The 16,268-nt window shown below is 42.7% G+C and overlaps 1 protein-coding gene across 5 annotated transcripts in view; it reads right to left on the bottom strand.

Moving 5' to 3' along the window:
- Positions 1-2,530: 2,530 nt before the first annotated feature.
- Positions 2,531-16,268, bottom strand: part of STPG1 (sperm tail PG-rich repeat containing 1) — a 264,699-nt gene continuing 250,961 nt past the window's right edge. For all 5 annotated transcript variants that reach the window (XM_085647846.1, XM_085647848.1, XM_085647849.1 and 2 more), the window contains one exon: positions 2,531-5,290. In XM_085647846.1, the coding sequence (XP_085503972.1) occupies positions 5,217-5,290 (74 nt within the window). In that variant the 3' untranslated portion in view covers positions 2,531-5,216. The remainder of the gene's footprint in view (positions 5,291-16,268) is intronic.

Genomic DNA, 16,268 nt, shown 5'->3' with positions numbered 1-16,268 from the left:
ACAACTGGGGAGATTCCAGGAACTTCATTAACATGAAAGGGATAGAAGTAAAGCTTGCCCATTTGCAGTTTAGTGTAAGGAGAGACCTGGCGGGGAAAAGCCTTTGTTCCCTAAGCCGGCTCTGAGAACAGTGGGAGGAATGCCACCACAATAAACAGTTTAGAGTGGACACTTTTCTCTGGCCACACATTTAGGTGGACACAAGGGCTCTGCACAAGGGAGGAAGGCTTTCTACATTTTGGATTTTAGGAGTAAGGTGCACTGTGGGAATGTTTGCAGTAGGGCAAATAGGAACTGCTGGAAAACGTTGGTAGGGTCGCCCATGGGAACGTTTGCCTCATTGCTTAGGCAGGGGCCAGGAGTCACTCTCTCTCACTGGCTACTGTAAACCATAAATGTGGCACTCCAAGGAACCTTCCACAGAACATTTACTGTACCTGTGGAAGATCAGAAGAGAACTTGACCCACATTGCTGTAATCTGAGAGGGGCCCTGGAGGACTGGGTCTGCTCCCTCTTGTACCCTAGACAAAACAGTGGGCACTAAGGGTAATTTGTCTGACCTCTTAGGTGGCTGTGGTTACTTTTGCAGAAGTAACCAATTGACTTCTACCATCTAGTTCTGGAATGGATCCTGATAGTGGCATCTGCTGGAGTGATGCCCGGCCCCTAAGTGCTGTCCTGAGATCCTGAGAGCCTTAAAGGCGACCCACAGGAGCCGCTCCAGAGACAATGAAAATTTGTGACTTAGAAAATGTTTGGACTTCCAAGACCTCCAGAGCATCAGTGGGTCCTGCAAAGCATGAGCGGGACCTCTGATCGGTGTACGATTTCGATAACACTTCATCATAGATAACTTTAGGCCTGGCCCTCTAGAAGATTTCAAGCTCCATAAAAATGTTTAAGTAGCTCATTCAAAGTTTGGCGGAGGAGGTACTCTGTCACCATGGTGGCAGAGTACCTTCTCCAACATGCTCTCGGCCAACCCACCCGATTTAGAAGTGGAAAGACCACCAGGATTATGATGATGGAGTAAAATTTACTTCATTAGCATAAGCCTTGCTCAGACAGTCCAAGAGAGTAGGGGCTAGGGGCTGTCGGCAATAAGCCATCTGACTGTCTGCCATATGTAGAATGGGCGATCAGAGGGCTTTTTCTTATTTTACTGTCTCCCACGCAAGGAATATCCTGGCGGTTAGGGGCAGTAAAAAAAGAATAATGGCCCCTTCCCCATGAGAAAACTCCAATGGTGTGGGGGGTCATTAGATTCGTTTTTTATTTTTTTTAAAACAAACTTCCTCTTTGTGAGTTTGTTTTTGAAAAATAGAAAACTTTGGAAAAGTTTAAAAGCTGGCCGTTGTGTTTGATGGAACCGTTTGTCAAACTTATCCTTCATTGACAGAAACTTCCAAGACTTCCGTGTGCCAAAGAACAACTCTATGTTTGGCAGGTAGAGTAAAGGCAGGTTGATAGACATGAAGTCCTCTGCCACCCTGTCTTCCTTTACTCCATCCACCAAACCCTAAATCAGGCCCTAAGTCATAAGGTAAAATATTTCACCTGGACAAACCCGATTGGTGTGCTCCATTCTGGTTGGTCTGAAATAGCACCTGAGTCACGGTCTACCGCTTCCATAAACTATCATTGGTACTTAATGTTTTTGGCACTATTTTGACTTTAAACGTAAACGTATCATATCTGCGACCCCCCCATATTGGAGTTTTGAAATTTATGTGTCATAAAATTGACTAGACTCTCCTAATTCAGTTTGAGAGTTTTATTGCATAGTGGTTTAACTTAAATACTTGTTATATACTTCAAGCGTTGCCCAGTTAAGTCTGTCTGTTCTGTGACATAGCCACCAGGGGTTGAGCTCAGGTTAATTTAGTGGCTTTTGTATATCACATTGACAAGTGTTAGTATTCCTTTAAGTGGCCGACCACCCACCTCAACTAATAATACATTATTATACAGGTAATAAGCACTATATAAAAGTAATTACAATACAATTACTTCATGTACACAAAACAAAAATGTATGAAACTGACATTTCAGTGCTTAAAAGAGAGGACGTACTGATCCTTGGCAGGACTCTGGCACCTTCAGCTAAGAATGCTCTCCTTTTTGCCATATATTTAGCAATACCATGTTCCTTTTATTTGCATGATCTTGCAGTAAATGGGGCTCCCCAGCAAGCCAACACACCTCCTGGGAATGCTAATTAGCAAAGATATTTTTGCTTACATTAGTATCTGCGAACTTGCAACCTAGCAAGTCCAAGTCCACGCACTGTTATCACAAATGTGGGCTCTTACACCACTCTATTGGCCTGAACACCATGCCCACGTGCTGTCAAGACATGACTTTCCTTCTTTCATCAAGGCAGCAGGCCTACTCACTGTAAAACAGTCAGTATGGTATCTTGTTTGTTAAGTAGCAGGCCTGCACGCTACCAAGTACGAGTCTACTCCTTCACATATGAAGTCGGTAGGACAGCTGTATGTGATTTCATAGAAAAATGATTTCATGGAATACCATTACTTAAAAAACGTTTAATCTAAACTGTTTAATGGAAATGTTCAGAATGAATGGCATTTACTTTTTCGTCAAATCCAATTAAGAGAATGTCTTTTTGGTCAAAACTAGCTTTTGAATACTTATTTGTTTAAGTGTAAATCCAATGGTTGCAGGTCATACTTTCAGAAACAGTTTTGTCTGAGATATTTATTTCAGTGCTTTTCTTCAGGGGACATAATTTCATTTTTATATCTTTTACATTGTCAAACAATTACTTTGAATGATTTTAATTCGTTGACCCCTCACCACCAGTAACCATCCATCACTGACCACTCACCACAACCCCTAAAAACCATCAATCCGTTTCCTCTAAAACCTCTCATCACACCTAAACTACACTCATCCTGAAGCCTAAAAGCTCTTTATACCCCAAAAATCCACCCTCCCTAAACCACTAAATCACTCACTTTTCCTAACTCCACCCATTCTTGAGCCCTAAAAAAAAATTCTATGCCTAAACCCTACCCATCCCATATTCCTTAAAACATCTCAGAAAACCCAAATTCCACTCATTCGTGAACCCTAAACACCCCTCACCACCCTTAAACAGCAGCCATCCATTACCCATAATAATTCATCACCCTAAACTACTCATCCCTGAACCCTAAAAACTTTTTCTACATCTAAACTCCACTCATCATGGTCCTTAAAACTCCTCACCACCCTAACCTCCACCCCATCCTAAATCCTAAAAACTCTTCTCCACACCAGCCTCCACGCATAATTGAACCATAAAAACCCTCACCAGCCCTAAACTCTGCCCACCCATGATCCCTAAAACCCTTCAACACCCTTACACTCCACCCACCCCTGAAACCTTAAAACAGCTCACACACCTCAACAACACTCATCCAGGAATGGTAAAAACCCTCAACACCCCACCACTCCACCCATCTCTGTACTCTAAAAACCCCTTTCTATGCCCAAACTCCAATTATTCCTGACCCCCTAAAACCCCTCATCACCCTAAACATTAGCCATTCCTGAACCCAAAAGCCTCACAGTAGTCCTAACCTCCACCAAAGTTTAATGTAATTTTGGATTTTTCCTTAAAACAATCTTTCCTATAAAATGTTTCCTTTAATTTTCAAATTTTTTGTTTTTCCTTAAAATTGTCTTTTGCTAAAATTGTTTCTCCGTGACTTGGCTTCCTCCAATGTGGCTTCTCAGTTTTTGTATTCCATTTATTCACACACATGAAAGTCGGACATCTTGCTGCAAACCACACAGGCCTTAGAACCCAAATAAAGCCAACAAAATAATGATATGGGCTGGCGCACCGTAAAAATACATGAGATGGGCCACACACCATCTACTTCGTTATTGCAGTCTTCTGTCCTCTTGAACTGCACTACAGCAACAACTTTGCTTTCAATGGAATAGTGAAAGTAATGGCTGAACACAAACTAAAACCAGGATGTGAGGTAGAACAAGGAAGGCTTGACGGGTTGGCCTCAGCCAGAATCATAGCAAGAGATGTTTGAGCTTATGAGTGTTAAGCTATGGGGCAGAGTTAGTGTAAGGAATGGAACGAGGAAGGAGATGAGGAGGAAATGGCTTTGCACTATTTAACTCAAATGTTCAAAAATCCCAATACTTCAGAAGTCCTCTGGGCAGCATTATGAACCATCAAACTGGATACAAGATATGGATATGTAATTATTTCAGTATGCCCACGGGAAATTCCTGCAGCCATGCTTTTTTGATTTTTTTCACATTTGCAAACATGGCCACTGTTATGCATGGAAAGGTACTCCAGGTGGGCCAGATGTGTACTCCTTAAAAAATGCCATTTGACATGTTACGCAGGCTCCCAGTTCCCCAATGCATATTTGAATATATTGTAAAAGTAGGTGCTGATGAAATGAAGCCCTAGTCGCAAATGCACATTTTTCCCTTTTCGTGTTTTTTTCACCACGTGAAAAACATTTTCCCTGTGGAGAAACCCCTTCCAAACATCTTCTCCAAGTCCCGTTGCTGTAGTAGTGACATTTAATTTTCACGGTAAGAAATATTCAGGCTTGGAAATATTTGGACTGGAGTTTGGGAATATACACAAATGCCAAAGTGTGATTGCTGTCATACACTTACAAAGCATTGAGCAAACCACGCCTTCGGCGGCCTACATCTAATTCCCTGTATGAGATTTACAACTGCGTAATTCCACAGACCTGTAGTACACAGTAGTAAAACTATTTACGCCTGTCAGGAATCCCTCTGAAAATATCTATCAAGCGTAAAGGTACATCTGCAGCTGGAAGTGCCACAGGGAGTCATCCCTATGGAATCTGGCATGACTACAGGTCGCACAAATTGCCATCGGCACTGGAGGGAGGAAGGGATAGGAAATTTGGCATAAGCAGTTTAGCCTATACCTGTGAAACATTGGGTTGCTTAGAATTGCCTTAGAATGGTGACGCCATTTACAATTACATATTGGTTCATTTCTCTCCAGTGATGAAACTACTGCCACAAGAAAGGATTTCCAGTTTGACGAGTTGATTGCTTCCCTAGAATCTGCTGTGACTTTAAATGACAGAAGGTTTTGTTCAGCAGTAATAACCAGGAAATCTTTGGGAATTTTCCTTGTTTTCACTTTTATTCACTTTCTTTTAGATGGTGATCTGTTCCTCTGGTGTCATCACATTGGAATCCACTTGTCTTTGCTATTGTAGTGAAACGACTGCTTTCCTGCTCTCTGTGGATAATACGCATCTGCAACGACAAAATGTTTACTGGTAAACGAATAAGCAAAAACTTCACAATACTTTGTGGGCACTTCAAGATACCTGAGCACAGTCCCTTTGATTTTTCATTGCTAGGATCATCATTCAGAAGACATAAAATCCAGGCTTGAGTCAAAACAACATTTTCCGAGTCTAACTTATGCGAGGAAATTGTCATAACGTACGCATGCATTGTGAATAGCTCATAAGCACAGTCTAGAACTAGTTTTAAATGAAACCAATAAATGACTATTCCAACGTAGGTCCAGAAGGGTGGAATCCATGACACATTCTTAGGATAAAACTGTCACAAGTACATTAACTTGGTGGTGCTGTGCACAGTTCACTGGGTGCTAATACCCAAGTCTCATGAGAGACAAATCATCAAACCATGAGATACTTTAAACCATTAATGCGTCTAAATATCCAATTTATATGTCAATAAATAAATCATAATGAAAACACATAATTGAACATACAATATAGGCAATTTTCAACACATGAATGTAAATATATCCATGATGGTAGTTGCATTCTGGTGATTATACATAATTTAGTCCATTAACATAAAGTAGACTTTTGTTCATGAATGCCCGATGCATTTCGGGACGAAAAAAGCCCCTTCTTCAGGGGCCAACCTTCAAGGAAATCCGTGTGAACCAGCCTCACTGTAAAAAGGCTGCAATCCAGATGATGGTGCCGATAGTTGAAAACTAGGGCGTTGCCAAGCATAACCCTGCTGAAATAATCATACGAGGAGGCGTATCTCGGTTCCACAAAATGTAAAGCTCGTCTAAACTGCTCTATGCTGGTCTATCGAAAGTTCCGTGTCCTCCAACCCCCAATACATTCTTAGGATAGACACATCACATACATTTCCATATAATTAATATAAATTGAACTAATTTAAATATTCATAGATAGCCTGAAAATCTGACTTGGGTCTAGGCTGCCTATTCGTGATGTTGCCCACTCTTGGCGTAAACCAATGTTCCCCAAACTGAGGGTCGCAACCCTCTGGTGTGTGGTAGGGGTGGGCGGAATTTGCGAAATCCACTTTCGCAAATTATCGCGAAAATGTTAAAAATTATCGCAAACACGCGGAAATATCGCGAAGATGCGGAAGTTTTTTTCCCGCATGTTCGCAAGATTTTCTGCATGGTTGCGGCTCGCCAACTTACCCATGTGGTTGCTCGCGGGCGCGGCCATCTTGTTTTCAGTTGTCTCGCGGTGCATGATCGCGAGAAGAAAGACGTGATCGCGCGACTCATGACGTCACTGAGGGCGCGAACTGTCGCGAGACAGCGCAAATGGCTAAAAACAATACAACATCTCATGGAGAACGCGACCGGATCAAGAAAACTTGTCGGCGAACGCAGGGATTCAGGTAAGGCGATCGCGCGCGCGCGAGAATGTATTATTTTACAGCGCGAGCAAGAAACTAATTATCGCCAAGCTGCGGAATGCGGAAATTTTGACATTTTTGCGCTTTCCGCGGAACGCGAAAATGTCAAATTATCGCAATTTCCGCGAACGGAACGAAATTTTAGCCCAGGCCTAGTGTGTGGTCAGCCGCTTTTGGGTGGATCGCAAAAGCCCAGGCAAAATATAAAGAAGCTTTTACATTCTGTATTTATATTTTCACACTTGCTGCGCTTCAAAGATAGAGGTCAAGTGTCAGGCTATGTCTTCTGACAAATTGCTGCTTGTTTTTTGTAATATGGGGATTGGTGTTTACAAGCTTCTCTCACTTTGCAGTCAGAGAAAAAAGTAAAGAGAATTATGTGACAATCTTGCTGGGGTACGAGGAGAGTGAAAGGAAAGGATGTGCTATGTCACTTTTTGTAACACCCAGCAAGATGTACATACCTGTAAAATGTGAACTGTACACATTCAGAAGTTACCAATGGAAAAATGTAGCATTTTTTGTAATTCTGAAGTGTGATGGAAACAAAATTTTAAGAGGATTAGAACAAATCAAAGTACTTTACTTGGTGGTGCGCAAATGATAAATACATGAGTTCCACACATTTTCATGTGTGCAATATTTCTTATAAGTAAAACTGTGTCTGTGCAAATTTAGTGGACATTTCAACAGAAACCCCGCCGTCTGTAAATGACTGCATTACCAAACAATGTTTTAGTTACATTAAAAATCTCCAGCCTCATGTCCATTAAAGGCAGGTGGGTCGTGAAAGTTTGTCATTCTAAAAATTGGGTCCTTGCTCTAAAGCGTTTGAGAAGCACTACTCATTCACCGGTGGACTTTGGGCATGTGTCATTTAACTTACATTACTTCACTCAGAACTTCAAGGGATCTGTCAAAGGATTGGTCAAGGATGTTTCATGCAAATATGGCCGACAGCCATGTAGTCGCAATTCAATTGGGATTCAAAGACATTTGAAAATGAATTTCTCACAGTAATAAATACATCTAAAATACGGGCCTCATTTACAAGGACGTTGCTTCCCCAGTGCATCACTTCTTTTGACGCACCAGCGGCACAGTGTTTCTGCCCATATTTAGAAGGCCCTGTTTGACTTTTCATGGCCTTGTAAATAAGGGCCCCTTTCATGCATTACTCTGCGTGAAAGGGGCGTTCCATGGGTGTTGCAGAGGGTGTTCACACGCAACATCCATGGAACCTGACACATTCCCAGATTTACACATTTTTGTAAAGCTGGGAATGCGTCAGAATCCTACGCCTCGGGGGAGGTGTAAGAGTGGTGCAACAAGGAAAAATACGTTTTTTCCTCTTTTTATGCGTGCTGCATTCTGCATAGAACCTATCTCACTGGGGTTACGCTTACAAAGATAGGGCGCAGAGAAGATGCACTGTGTCTCCGTCGGATTCGCGAAGAGGCTACCTTTTATATGGGAATTCCCCCACATACGGGCCTTATGGGAAAGGGTCACACAACACATGCATGGGGCCATAGGCAAAGAGATTAAAGTGACTCCACAACTGGGGCTCCTCAACATATGGGAGGCAACAGACATTACGGGGATGGAACAGCATTGGGTCACTTTGGGCTACACACTGGTGAAACGCACAATAGCAATGCACTGGGAAGCAGCTGAGGTGCCGTCCTCAGGCGGTTGGGCACAGGAACTAGATAAATGCATGACTGCGGAAAAAGAAGTATTCAAATCCAGAGGGTGTCCCAAGAAGTGGGATAAGCATATATGAGTCAACAGTAAGGAGACAGATTTACAGTGCTTGGGCCTTGTGCCTTAATGGCTGTCAAAAAAAACTGTGGGAGAGCCAGGATTTAACACAAGATTTTAACAGAAATTTCTTAATCAGGGAGAGCATACTCCATCTGTTCACCACTGCAAAGTGTGCACACACACTCATTGGCCTTCACCATATTCTTATCTGACACCCAGATCCACAACCACTCCCAAGCCGGATGCCAGAGCCTCTCCTCACCTCTCCTCACATGTCCTTGGTGGCTAAGCATTCTCCTGGACTTCCATTTGAGGGAGGCAGGGAAAGGTCATCTTTTTCTAAAGAAGACAAGTTCCATCTTGGAGATTTTCTTTTTTTTTTACCAAAATACAAATGGCTTGCTTCCAAACTTGGATTTTTATCTGGGTGTTTTGCCAGGAAGCGACAGCGTTTGTTTTGTGTGAATGTGAGATAAGTTGGGTGTCATCCAGGTACATCTATGAAAATATTAAAAAGCATTGTGAATTACAATTATCATCGCATACGTCTATTGATGGTAGTGAGTTCACCATAGAGAAAGGATCCTCATTTATCACTTGGTGTGCAGTGACCCAAAAAGCACTGAGCCACCTATGTATGATGGCTGTCAAACAGGATATAGATATCCTCCATTTCAAAGGGGCAGAGAGGTCCAACAACACCAGTAAAGTCCTAGCACCATTTTCAGTCATACATAGGTTGTCATTTCAAACAGTGTTAACAAAGGTCTCAGTTCTACATTTGAATCTGAAATCCCACTAAATGCTTGAGGGACATTGGTGGATCTCAAAGAAATTCAGTTGCAAGTTCACAAATCTTTTCTCTATCATCTTTCCAAGGCTAGCCATACAGAAAACAGAACACATAAAAGTACAATAGTGTCCAAATAGTTTTTTTTTTGCAGATAGGTCCCAATGCCTCCCTTTACCTTTGTTGATATGGTATCTAGGGCATCTAGGGCAATAGTAGTGAAGAGGGCTCACCTAGGCCATGCAGACTGCAACTGTAGCATTCATTGCCTGGCGCAGACAAAACGACAAAGTTGACATTGCACACTGGGCACTGCCTAAAGTATAGATAAGTCACTCCTCTGGCAGGCCTTCCAGCCCTAAGGCAGGGTGCACTATACCACAGGTGTGGGCATATCTACATGAGCAGATATGCTCATACAATATTTAAGGCCATTCTGAAATATAATAAGTGCCAGGGAAGCCATAGTGAGTACATGGGCTGGAAACTCGAAAACTTGAGTTCCCAGCAACATAATGGTTTTCTGAACCCAGGAGTGTTTGGTACCAAACTACTCCTTTCAGCAAACCCACACTAATGCCAGTGTGGGATTTGTTGTACCATGTACTCAGAGGGCACCTCGTAGGTGCCACCTGAAAACCTACCAACCCTGGTGTGGTCACAGACTAGCTGTAGGCAGCCTGCCACCACCAGACATGTTTCTGGACCCCTGGGTCGAAAGCCTCTGTTTCTTGGACCACAAGGACTGTACATCCTGTGTGGAGGTGTCACACCTACTTCCCCGGGACGGGCACAGTGCTCAACAGGGAAGCTTCAAAGGCCTGCTGCCAGTAGCAGCTGGTGTGCTGGACGAGCGGCAGGGCAGCGGGAGTGGGGGCTTGAGGGTAGGGGCAGCATAGGGGTTGCGGATAGAAAAATAAAAACCATTTTGTTTAAAAAGTTACCTGCAGATGGCCGCGTCCCGCTCTTCTGCTTCTCTTCTCAAGGTGGCACAGGCTCCCAGAATACCCTCCGGCCAATCCTGAAGTTGCTCTCAGCAGCTTCAAGATTGGCCTGAGTGCCGACGATTTGTGCTCGCAAGGCCGGCCAAACATTTATGCGTACTTGGAGTGGACAAACCACTCCTCCCCCTGCTCCTCTGTCATCAGAGCAGCACTGCCCCGCCCGCAAATATGCAGCAGCAGGAAAACAGAAAATGCTAATAAATTCAAGTTATTATCATTTTATGTTTCCTTTATTTTACTGCTGCAAAACAGTGATGTGACACTCCTCCGCCTTAACGGAGGAGCCGCCGCTGGATCCCTGCACCATTAATCAATAGGGGCATGCGAATTGTAGCGTGCAAATTAAACTTGGCTATGAAGATGGTTCAGTGAGTAAAGTGCTAACTGTTGACATATATGTGCGACACCAGTTCACTTCATTGAATCCTGGCAAGATCAACTCAGCCTTTCATCTCTCTGCGGACGATAAATCAAGTACCAGTATATTGGCTGATATGGGGACCTTACATTTGCTGCGCTCAGACATTTATATAAACTGCAGAATTAAGCTCTATACAAAACAAGTTACTATTTTTATTTATGGTATTTTTATGGCACAAACATAGACAGATAGTATCTTGAGTGGAATTATATTTCTCTATGTATTGTAATCACCTCCAAATTTGAATAACACGTGCTCCTGATGACAAGATCTGAACTGTTGTGGGCCCACTTCTTTTTGAGTTTAAACACAGTTATATATAATCCCCCTAGACATGTTTTTGTACCCTTGGTCTCTATAGACAAAAGGACAACAGACTTCCCCTCTTTTAGACTACACTCATATCAATACTGGAGACATCCAGAAAACAAAGGGCCCGATTCACAGAACTAACTTAAGACAAAATCCTAAACTTACTACCATTTTGGTATTCACAGAAGGCACTTACTCATTTCGGTATTCACAGAAGTTAGGAGTCCTAACTTTAGGACTCCTAAATGCCTTCTGTGAATACCGAAAGTCTTAAAATTAGGATTTTTCTCAGTTTAGTAGTAGTAAAGTAAAGGAGTCCTAACTTTAGGACTCCTAAACTGAGAAAAATCCAAATTTTAAGACTTTCGGTATTCACAGAAGGCATTTAGGAGTCCTAAGTTTACTACTACTAAAGTGAGAAAAATCCTAATTTTAAGACTTTAGGTATTCACAGAAGGCATTTAGGAGTCCTAAAGGTTAGGACTCCTAACTTTACTACTCCGAAACTGAGAAAAATCCTAACTTTAAGACTTTCGGTATTCACAGAAGGCATTTAGAAGTCCTAAAGTTAGGACTCCTAACTTCTGTGAATACCGAAATGAGTAAGTGTCTTCTGTGAATACCAAAATGAGTAAGTGTCTTCTGTGAATACCAAAATGGTAGTAAGTTTAGGATTTTGTCTTAAGTTAGTTTTGTGAATCGGGCCCAAAGGGTCTATTAGAGAAGCTCTTGCAAGATATAAAGAGAAGTCTTGGGCCAGACCCCTTCAACAACCACCAAAACAGTAGACACACCAATGTATTGTAGAATATTTAGTGTTTATTATGCACCAATCTAATGTCAATCATATGCATTAGAAACTCCGCAATCAGAAGTATTATGAGTATGAACAGAAAGTAGACCCCCAAGCATTACTTACTAAATAGCGCTAATCTACTAACTAAACCTCCCTATTTGCTCTTGACACCTTATTGTTGCTTGTTTGCCAAGCCAGATAATACCTTTTCTTCATATCAGCTGCAGACCTTATGCTCTTCAGTGTAGTGTCCCTCTGGGCACGTCTCACAGCATGCTATCTGGCCTCACTAATTTAGGGGCATATATACATCCTATGCACCAAAGTGTCCATATGGAGCTGGTGAGGGCATCTTTCTCTCAGAACCATGTGCTCTGGAAATCATAATTTGCACAAGCACAGCAGCCTCCTGTTAGGGGAACCCACACAAGTCAATATAAACACAACATACATGATAATATATGTAAATACTTGGGGCCTGATTTAGATTTGGGCAGGACTACCGTTGTCCTGCTGCCGCCGCGGTTCCAAGTACTCTGTCAAGCTGACGGCAGTCTGCCCGCTGTATTAAGATGTTGTGGCAATAGACAGTTTGCGCCAAGCTGATTTACATGTTCTCGTTGTGGTGGTGGCTTTCTGGTGGCAGAGTCCTGTCGGAGAGAGGCCATGGTGGTGTGGAGACAGGTAATTACTACTCAACATCATCTTACTACACACATGAATGTGTCATAATATATATGTAGGTAATGTGTGTAAGGTGCTGGCAGAATGGGAGAATCCAAGGGGAACTAGCAGTGAGGAGGATGAGGTGGAAGTGGACGCCACTGTAGACACCGGGACTGATACCCAGCACGCGCGCTCTCCCAATGCCCAGCGAGACTGAACTAGACAGCGCGAGGTTTGGAAGTACTTAGGCCTCATATGCACCGGACCAGATATAAGACCTGGGGTGGCCCCGGGTGGGAGGGGAACTCTGCTCTCAAGAAGTTTCACAATACGTTCTCCACAGTGTGAAGATGATTAGCTGCGTGCACACCACTCCTCTGCCTGAATGGTTTAGTTTCTTGTTGTTTTCACATTCTCAAACTCAGATCAGATTTTCACTCACTCTCACTGACGCTCTCAAACACACTTACACACACATTTTCACTCGATCCATTCACTCTCAATCACAGCCAAACACTCACAAACACATACACACATGCATTTTTTACCTACCTTGCTTTCTAAGCTGGCAACTCGGTGGCTCCATGGCAGCTGCAAAGTAGGAATCCGATGCGGGACAGTGGGCCCAGCAAGCCAGGATACCCAACAAGGAGCAAGACAGAGCTGCAAGGGCAAGATTATAAAAGGGAAGGCCCATCTCAATCCCTCTAAAAAATATGGAAAGGACTGGAAGCACAGCCCTATAAGAGTCTATGAGGATCCTGCCCCTGCTGCTCTGTGTTGCTTTTCATTGGCTTCAGCGGTGCACTGATGTGTGCCCTGACAGCCATATTTTAGCTGAGGCATGCACAGTATGCCTGCTAAATAAAATGGATAATGCCTGTGTGAGGGGATCATGCCTCAGCCGCCCCTCCTCTTCATCCTCTTGTCATCGGGAGCCTGGAGAGAAGGCAATGAATGTTGACCTGGCCACTGGCAGTGTTCCTGAAAACACGAGTGCCTTTATAAGCACTGCTAAAATGAAAATGCACACGGGAGTCACAGGAGGCAGGGGGCTGCGCCCTGTAGCCCCAGAGAAGGAGCCGCTGCTAATTTATGATTGGTGCTCTTCACTCCCTACACTCTGATGTAGTTGCCCTGTAACTGAATGCTTTGTGCACCAGGGCTTGTTGTGGAACTGCCTCATACAGGCGGGTGAACAAAAACCACTGCTTTCTCCTACTTTAACAATAACCCTTTTTACCCGCCATTAACCAGGGTCACTCGACTTCTTGGCCCCTTTTGCCCAAGCCTCACCCCTCCTCTCATTTTACCAAGGCTGATCTATAATAATCTGGGTCTGGTTCCGCGTTTACGTGACAATTGTCTTGCCTCTTAATTCACTACGTTCACTAATACTTCACTTTTAAAAACAAGCGCTTTTAATTAGTACTTCTGAGCGCCGTGTTATGTGTCAAAGCGTCCACATGCTAAAGAAATAGACTTTTTTAGATCTCGCCTGACCCAGCAGGCATGCGTTGCTCAGCGAGGCCTTAGTAAGGGCTTTAAACTAGGAATATATGGTTGTGCGTGTGCTTTTCTTTTTTATGTCCCGCTATTGGCCTTTGCAGTGCGTCTTTCTAAGAAAGACAGCACGCAATTGGCCAAAGGTGGGCGCATGTCCCACCTTTTTTCTTGCTTGGCCTAGGATGCTCGGGAGCGAGCAGCAGTGTGTTCGTGTGCCATCTGTTTGTAATTATCAGCGACAGCGCGCAGTGTGCCAGATGGAGGGCAGGCAGCATTTTAGTCTCAGTTTGCTTGTCCTTCACAGCAGGTGCCCACTTTTATAAATGTAGTGGCAGGCTTCTCCTAATTAGCAACAAGGCCGGGTGCATTTTTTTTTTTAAGCAAATTAAATAATGTGCTTATGTAAATTATAAGCTACTGTGCATGGTGCTTATTTCACTTCATTGTATCCAAACTATTTATTTGCCCTAACACTTATTTTCACAATATTATCCATTATGGCTGGAAAGGACCTTATGGCGGTGAAGCGCCTTGTCCTGGTTACTATTTATTCCCTTAAGGCAGTGGGGCTCCTCTTTTTACCTACTGACCCGCTGTGGCTTTCAGCCAGGCCCGTATAGGGGCTGACGTTGTTTGTGGCTCACTGCTAACACTGGGTTGTATACGGTCCATTTTGTATTTACTTTAGATTAGACCCTTAAGCTGCATATAGCTCTTTTAGTGCATTTCACGTTTCTCCCTCATACCGCACACAGCTTTCCCAGAAACCCCAAAAATCAACATTAGGAAACGGATACTAAACATATTGGCATTTAATTTTAAACAATTAAAAACCTGCACTCAATGCAACATACGCTCCAAATAATACCACTCAGTGCCACATAATTACACGCCACACAATCACACTCTACTGAATACAACATACACTCCCTATAATACCACTCAGTGCCACATAATTACATGCCACATAATTACACTCTACTCAATGCAACATAAATACACTCCACTTAAAACCACACAGTGCCACATAAATATATGCTACATAATTACACTGCACTCAATACAACATACACTCCAAATACCACTCAGTGCCACATAATTACACACCACAAAATTACACTCTACTGAATGCAACATACACTCCACACAATACCACTCAGTGCCACATAATTATATGCTACATAATTACACTGCACTCAATGCAACATACACTCCAAATAATACCACTCAGTGCCACATAATTACACGCCACACAATTATACTCTACTGAATACAACATACACTCCCCATAATACCACTCAGTGCCACATAATTACACGCCACATAATTACACTCTACTCAATGCAAGCTAAATACACTCCACATAATACCACTCAGTGCCATATAATTACACGCCACATACTTACACTCTACTCAATGCAACATAAATACACTCCACTTAATACCACACAGTGCCACATAATTATATGCTACATAATTACACTGAACTCAATGCAACATACGCTCTAAATACCACTCAATGCCACATAATTACACACCACATAATTAGACTCTACTGAATGCAACATACACTCCACACAATACCACTCAGTGCCACATAATTATATGCTACATATTTACCCTGCACTCAATGCAACATACACTCCAAATAATACCACTCACTGCCACATAATTACACGCCACATAATTACACTCAACTGAATACAACATACACTACACGCAATACCACTCAGTGCCACATAATTATATGCTACGTAATTACACTGCACTCAATGCAACATACACTCCAAATACCACTCAGTGCCACATAATTACACACCACATAATTACACTCTACTGAATGCAACATACACTCCACACAATACCACTCAGAGACACATAATTATATGCTACATAATTACACTGCACTCAATGAAACATAGACGCCAAATAATAGCACTTAGTGCCACATTATTCCACGCCACATAATTACACTCTACTGAATGCAACATACACTCCACACAATACCACTCAGTGCCATATAATTATATGCCACATAATTACACTGCACTTAATGCAACATACACTCCAAATAATACCACTCAGTGCAACTTAATTACACGCCACATAATTACTCTACTGAATACAACATACACTCCCCATAATACCACTCAGTGCCACATAATTACACGCCACATAATTACACTCTACTGAATACAACATACACTCCCCATAATACCACTCAGTGCTAAATAATTACACGCCACTTAATTACACTCTACTCAATGCAACATAAATACACTCCACATAATACCACACAG

Source organism: Triturus cristatus, chromosome 3_2, assembly GCF_964204655.1.
Source record: "Triturus cristatus chromosome 3_2, aTriCri1.1, whole genome shotgun sequence".
Taxonomy (NCBI): Eukaryota; Metazoa; Chordata; class Amphibia; order Caudata; family Salamandridae; genus Triturus; species Triturus cristatus.
Note: the sequence above shows the minus strand (reverse complement) of the source record. Positions and strands in the feature narration are given on the sequence as shown.